Here is a 7,353-nt window from a genome sequence, read left to right on the forward strand (position 1 = left end):
CTTCTTCACATGGCGAGAGCTCCACGCCCAGATCTGAACAGAAGAGTGAATCAAACCTAAATCTGAACGGAGGTGTGAATTGAAACCAGATCTGTAAATTGGTTTTTCCATTCTACTTCCATCTGATTGGGAAGCTCCAAATGTAGAAAAATAAGGAAACACATTCAGAAATTACCATAAACGTTCTCTCCAAGTAAATCACACAACAAAACGCACCCACATTTGCAAAATCAACAACAATCTAAGAGAGTGTGAGATAAAGAAACAAACTTTTCAAAGTTTCTTGCTTACCATCAAAGAGAAGGAGATGAACAATGCTGCAAGGGTTTAAAGAACCATTATTTTTGTCTCTACAAGAACAGAAATCAAACCTTTATAGTACTAGTACATTCAGAGAGTAAAATGGAAAAATGGGTAGTAGTTATTTCTCTCAATTCCTCTGTATCTCTCTGTTTTGCGGTGTTCTGTTGAAGAAAATGAAATGGGTAGTTGAACTCGGTAACTGAAGCAGTAAACCAGATCTGTACTCCCCCAATTTCCATTCCACCTGTAACTTCAAATCCACCGATGGCCACACCAACAATTGCTCCTTGAACACCTCTTGCCTCAACCCTCACCTTGCTGGTTCGTTCATTGGTTCCTTTTTTTTTTCTTCATATGATTAGTTTAATTGATTAAAGATGGAATTTTTATGCTGGGTTTTGAAGTTTTTCTTGCGACGGTGAGAATACGAATCCAACCTCACTTGCATGAAATTCTGGTGGAGGAAACCCAGATCTTCAAGCTAGGAGTATGAAGGAGATTAGGTTTGAGGATTTTAGGGGACAATTATACCCTTTTAATAGAAATTCAATCTTGACCATTAATCTACAGAATATTCTTCCAAGATATAAGGGTGGTTAATAATGGTCCACCGGTGGACCAAAAACAAAGTTGTCCACCCTAATGGGAACCATAACCTTGGTCCATGGGTGGACCAAAATGTAAATGGCCCACCCTAGTGGGAACCTTAATTTTACTCTGAAGTAAAAGAACCTATTAGAAATCGTGTTTACCTCGATCGAATCCCTCTGCAGTTGAATCAAACAGAGCGCATAAGAAGAAATTGGTAGCTAACCCTGCAACGAAACAAAGAGAAGAAGAAGAAGAAGATTAGAACCGAAGAATGGGTATGGCATTTACCAACACTCTCACTCTTCGAACCTTCAACTTCAACCCTTCTCTTCCAACCACCCTATCTTCTTCTTCATCTTCAGTCACAAAGCTCTTCACTTTCTCCATCCCCATTTCCACCACCCACTCCCCCATCAATGCCTCGCCGCCAAGGCGCATACCCACTTTCACTCGCGCCATGTGCACTTCTTCCTCTTCCTCTTCCTCTTTTGGTTCTCGCCTCGAAGATACCATCAAGAAAACCGTTGCTGATAACCCTGTTGTTGTTTATTCCAAAACCTGGTGCTCGTAAGTTTTTCATTTTCCCTCCCTTTCCATCTTCAATTTTAATTCTGCATTCCCAATTATTTCAATTTTTGTTTGTTTGTTGAAGGTATTCTTCTGAGGTGAAATCCTTGTTCAAGAAGCTCGGTGCCAATCCACTGGTCTTCGAATTGGACGAAATGGGTAATTAATTATTCAATTCACGTTTCGGTTTCACTGAACCCTAATTAATTCATGACTAAGAACTAACAAGTGTTTGTATTTTTCCTAACATATTGTTTGGTTCAAAGGAGGGGAGGGGAGGGGAGGGATTTTAATGGAGGGGAGGGGAGGGGAGGGAAAGGGAGGGGAGGGATTTTAATACTTATTACGTTTGGTTCATAGGAGGGGAGGGGAGGGAAAATAACTTATTTTTATTTAGTTCATGAGGGGAGGGGAGAGATTTTATAATTAAAATTACTTTTATACCCTTGTATATATTTACTTGAATTAAACAACACAATATAACATCCTTCTTCATCAACAATTATTCTACATAATTTTAAACATTAACCACAGCAAAATAGTCTGCATAAGTTTTCAGGATCTGCACTTCCAACAAAAATATTCAAGTCGGAGCAAAAATTGTCAATTAAAAGTTGAGTAAATGGTTTCAACGTTAGTGATGCATGCTTCCCCAAGTTAGGTAACGTGTATACAGCAATTTTGTGTCTTCAAGCAATACACTAGAAGAGATAAGTAAGTGAGGGACTTGCTGTTATTTTTCCAATTTTATGTCTGGAGGAAGAGTACAGTTTCAGCTACAGGATTTCTTGAATTGTTTTCAAGTTGCAGATTGCGGTTTTCCTTGTGAACCTTTGATGGGGAGCTAGCTATATGTCTAGTTCAGTTTTTTGTTGTTAGTACTTTGTGTTGGTGAAGGATCTTGAGATTGAATTTCAGGAGAAAAATCATTGTTAACATTATAAGCATCAAAGTCCTCTAATCTTACCTCATTCCGAAGTATACCATCATCAATATCATCAATTGAATCAAAAATATCAGATTCAGTAGTTGAATTAAGTCGCTTTCTCATTTCTGATGCGGTTTCAGCTTCCTCTCCAGTAGCTCGATCATTCCCATAAAGTGTCACCATCGCCTCATAGTGTGGAAGTGAGGTATTTCTACAATTTCTACAATTTCTACATACCTCGGTCGCGGATGCAGGGCGCCGGCGCCGCTGACAAGGAGGAGGCGGCGGCGGCGGAGGGAGAAACCGGGGAGAGGGGCACCAGCGGTGGAGAGAGACCAGAGATGGACAGAGCAATTGGTATGAAACACGTGAAATGATGAAGGAAGAAATGAAATACACCGTCAAACCCTATTACTAAGAATTGGAATTTTTAGATTTGTATAGGGTTATTTTTGTCTGAAATTTATTTCCCCTCCAAATTCCCCCACTTTTGGGGGGAACAAAAAATTGAGGTTGGAGGGATTTTGCTCCCCTCCATTTCCCTCCCCTCCCCTCCTAAAGTTTGAACCAAACAAAATTAGATTTTAAAAATCCCTCCCCTCCCCTCCCCTCCCCTCCCCTCTCCCCCAACCAAACAATGCGTAATAGTGATTCCTCTTTGGCTTTCTTGTTTGTTGGATGCTCTTCTTTGTTAGCATCATATCACTACAAGTGTGTGGAATGGATACCTTAAATGTGTATGAGCTTTTGTGAATTTCTAGATGTTGGCTTACTGTTATGTTAGTTGCTGCATATCTGTCCAGTCTATTTCTGATAAGCTGGTGTTAATGGACTGGCCCCGTTTGGAAGAGCTTATTTGAACTTATCTGATAGCATAAGCGCTGCATGCAGTGAATTGCCTCGTTGTCATTGGAAAACTGTAGCCATTTGTGTACTGTTGCTTTATTAATGGCAAAAAAATCATGTCAAATCAGGTTTTGGTTGTAAAATCTTGTTTGAAATATTAGATTTTGATGTCTTGTGGAAAAAAGAGGCTTGGTTGGGTTTTTTTAGGATAATTATAACTTGCTTGACTACTAGTCAGTGTCTCCTTTTTTCGACCTTCATATTGCTCCTCTCTTGAACATAAAGGGAGAAATTATCTTCCACAGCACATTTTTGCTTTGCTTTACCATTTGTGCATTTTAAATTTATATTTCTTTTTAGGTCCACAAGGGCCGCAGTTGCAAAAGATGTTGGAGAGGCTCACAGGGCAACACACTGTGCCAAATGTGTTTATTGGTAAGTACCATCTCTGTTGCATTATTCTTTCTCAATCATGCTCATACAAACATCAGTGACTCGTGTCAATTAAATAGCCTTGTAATTATCATTAGCAATTTAGCATTTACCAATATTGGTTCCTTGTTTCTATTGGTAATCAGATGCTAATATAAACAACGAAATCCGTGGATATTTATTTGTATGTTCATAACCCAAATATTTGACATGCCCTTCTCTCCTGAGCATCCTACCCTGATGCATCCTGAAATCTTGTTGATCAAGAGGGAATGACATTAGGGTAGGATGTGGTATAATTCTCGTTGGCTAGTTTATAAATTTATAGACAGTGATTCACATTGTTCTTAAAATAATGAATTTTAGGGAAACTATTTGGTTTCTCATAGTATTTTGTTCCTTTCATGAAATATAGTTCTTATTTAAACCCAAGTGAAGATGCTAAAGATAATAAAATACGAGCTTATATGCTTATATATTTCATTCGTGTTGATTAGATTATAAACCTTTATAGATATGGTAAAATTTTCTACATATTTCTGTGTATGTTTTACTTGAGCTGTTACATAGTGTAAGTTATAACTTCCAAAATTATTATAGATACAGTATGTATAGTTAGCACTTATTGGTTGAAGACACTCAACATGCTTAATATCTAATGATCGATGTGTATAGGAATCAGTGTTTATGCTTGGAGTGAGAGGGGGGGGGGGACATTAGCTCAGCTGTGAAAGTTTTCACCATTTTTTCATAGAAAAAGAGATTTCATTGGATACAAGGGAAATTATTACATTCATACAAGGATCAGGTATCTTCTAAAAGCATACAGATGACAGAACAAGAAGGGGGTGAAGGAAAGGAAAAAACGAACAATGCACCTCAAGTATGAGATGCAAAACCCCTTAAAGCAATCATGAATTTCTGAATAGGTTTATCACGATGAATTTTTGTCTGTTTGGGGAGATAGAAAGGTATTTGCAAGAAAAGACAGCACACAAATTTGAAAATTCAAATCCTACCATAGTTGGCAGAAAAGTAAGCAGATCCAAGTAGCAGCAGACTTCTCTACCATTCAAATTTTAACTAAAAGTTGAAGTCCCTGATTTTGTAGTAACCCTGAGGAAAAGCCTCTAAGAGAAACTTCGTACCCAAGTATTCTCCAAATTTTGATATGAATGTTGTCACAGAAGCTAATAATAGAAATTAAAGATCTAAAATGATTATTTGCTGGAGAGATTAACTGACAGAGATTAGTGATTGTTACATGAATCACTAGGTTAGGGTCTCTTCCATTTTGGTCTAACCATACTTAATCTAAACAACTTCGTACGACAAAGGGGTAGTCTAGGAGAGCGCCACTGCAACTTAGTTTCATAGGTAATCTCTTATTTAATTTGCTCACAGGTTGTGAGGCAGTGCGATATCTAGTTTTTCCATCTAACTCTTGAGCCTTTTCTGTCAAAACATTCCATTAGAAAGTCCAACATGTGCAATCGTAGGCTTTCTCAAAATCCAACATAAAACTAGGACACACTCACCATTCAGTCACTGAAAGTTCTCATAGTTAACTCCGAACATATTATTTCAATTTTTTCTGTGCTTTGAGCAATGTATAAATATAATGCACTGCATCCTTATATTATCTCCGAGAATTTCTCAAAAAACTAAATTTTGTTGTCAGAATTTTATCTTCTGAATTGAGCATTTATAACCCACTCTAAAGTTAAACTCCTTCATTGCAGGTGGAAAACACATTGGTGGTTGTACAGGTAAATTTTTCATGTGTCATTATTGTTTGTTATATTAGAGTTTATTAAGTTGGGATGTCTCTGCAGTTCAAAACATCAATTTGATATGTGTTGTTTATTTTTACTTTTCTTGTTGTCCATTCCTTTTTTTTTCTACTTCAAAATATCTATAACTGCAAATGTAATTTATCTGCACTTACGAACTTGGATTTCTAGCAGTTTCAAATAGTTTAACGTTTCATAAAAATCTAGCACTGAAATATCCTTTGTATGCTCCTTTTGTTTACAACATGTTTTTACTTGTCCAGATACACTGAAGTTGCACCATAATGGAGAACTTGAACCTTTGCTATCAGAAGCTAAAGCTAAAAATACAGGAAGCTAAGTCATTGACTGTCATCTTAAAGGGATCCTGATATCACCACCAATTTGTTGCTTCGTAAGCCAATGCAGTTCTCTCGACGTCTGTCATATCGTTGGTTGAAAGCAATCTGAGTGCACTGATCATTCATACCTTGATGTTTCGTTAGACCCTTATAAATCTGAAGTGGAGGGCTTATAGAACTACAATATGCAACTTTTTTATTGTATCTGGTTAGACTTTTAACAGATATATTTTTACTTATATCTTCTTTGTTTGGTAATGATTTTTCTCGACCATTTGCTTTAAATTCTTAGGCTAAAAAGCACTTTTGGCCCCTGATGTTTCAACTTTGTGCAAATTCTGCCCCTACTCTATTTTTGTCGATGTTTCTACCCCTCATGTTTTCAAACAGTGCATTGTCTACCCCTCATGTTTTCAAACAGTGCACCGTCTACCCCTGACGGAGGGGTAGACGGTGCACTGTTTGAACGGAGGGGTAGACGGTGCACTGTTTGAAAACATGAGGGGTAGAAACATCAACAAAAATAGATAGGGGCAGAACTTGCACAAACTTGAAACATCAGGGGCCAAAAATGCTTTTTAGCCAAATTCTTATTTATTGCACATTGGGCATCAACAAGTAGTTGTTATAATAGCGTGTTTTAATAATCTCTTTAATCAAAATCAATTAGGACACCTAGAGGAAACTCTTACAAGCTTCTACCCTTAATTAATTTTAGCTTTAGAATCCATTTTTGAACGGAGTCCAAACATGCACTCAGTTTCCCTTTGTCACGCCTTCTCACTGCACTTTTCCATTAGTCAGAATTCCAGAACCAAGCGTTGGCCTGGGTCAATCATCCACTATATGATTGTCTAAAGGCTTTGTTTATGCATTCAAACTCGTCAGTGAGGCCGGGCATACAAAAGTTTATTGGGAGCTTGACAGAATTGTTTCCTGTAAATCTCTTCATCTTGTTAGTAGAGGGAAAGCCATATTAGAAATTGGGAGGCCTATACTCAACCACAAAAGCTAGCTCAAGAGTTGAGGTTTGCACAACCCTTATAAACACTTGATTGGCCTTATCTCTAGCCAATGTGGGACTTCTAACACACCCCCTCACGTCCAGGATTGAACAGACTGGAACGTGGGAACAACAACGGGTGGCCCAAATATGGGAGGTCTCCACAACAAACAACTGGATCTAGGATAGGCTCTGATACCATATTAGAAATTGGGAGGCCTATACTCAACCACAAAAGCTAGCTCAAGAGTTGAGGTTTGCACAACCCTTATAAACACTTGATTGGCCTTATCTCTAGCCAATGTGGGACTTCTAACAAGCCATTATTGTAATTATTGTGCAGTGTAGTCATTTAACCATCTTCAAATTCATCTAACAACAACACTCAGGTAAGGGGGATGGTATGGGGAGAAATCTATTACAATATATAATTTTTAAAGCGCGATCTATTACATTGACACTTGAAGTACTCAACAAAGTATAATTTTGTCACATCAACTCTTTAAGTGAAGTGTCAATTTGAACATTGTCTCCACCCTTCAAATAACC

The 7,353-nt window shown here is 37.8% G+C and overlaps 1 protein-coding gene across 2 annotated transcripts; it reads left to right on the forward strand.

Moving 5' to 3' along the window:
* The first annotated feature begins 1,044 nt into the window (after window positions 1-1,044).
* LOC130718317 (monothiol glutaredoxin-S10-like) lies at window positions 1,045-6,059 on the forward strand. Of its 2 annotated transcripts, none has more exons than XM_057568890.1 (5): window positions 1,045-1,461; window positions 1,547-1,620; window positions 3,596-3,670; window positions 5,391-5,436; window positions 5,724-6,059. In XM_057568890.1, the coding sequence occupies exons 1-5, from the start codon at window positions 1,166-1,168 to the stop codon at window positions 5,743-5,745; spliced, it is 513 nt and encodes a 170-aa protein (XP_057424873.1). In that variant the 5' UTR covers window positions 1,045-1,165; the 3' UTR covers window positions 5,746-6,059. The 2 variants fall into 2 exon arrangements, with proteins under 2 accessions (XP_057424873.1, XP_057424872.1); XM_057568889.1 differs by having other exon boundaries at window positions 1,050-1,461; window positions 5,410-5,436.
* The last annotated feature ends 1,294 nt before the right edge of the window (window positions 6,060-7,353 follow it).

This window comes from Lotus japonicus, chromosome 5 (assembly GCF_012489685.1).
Source record: "Lotus japonicus ecotype B-129 chromosome 5, LjGifu_v1.2".
Classification (NCBI taxonomy): domain Eukaryota; kingdom Viridiplantae; phylum Streptophyta; class Magnoliopsida; order Fabales; family Fabaceae; genus Lotus; species Lotus japonicus.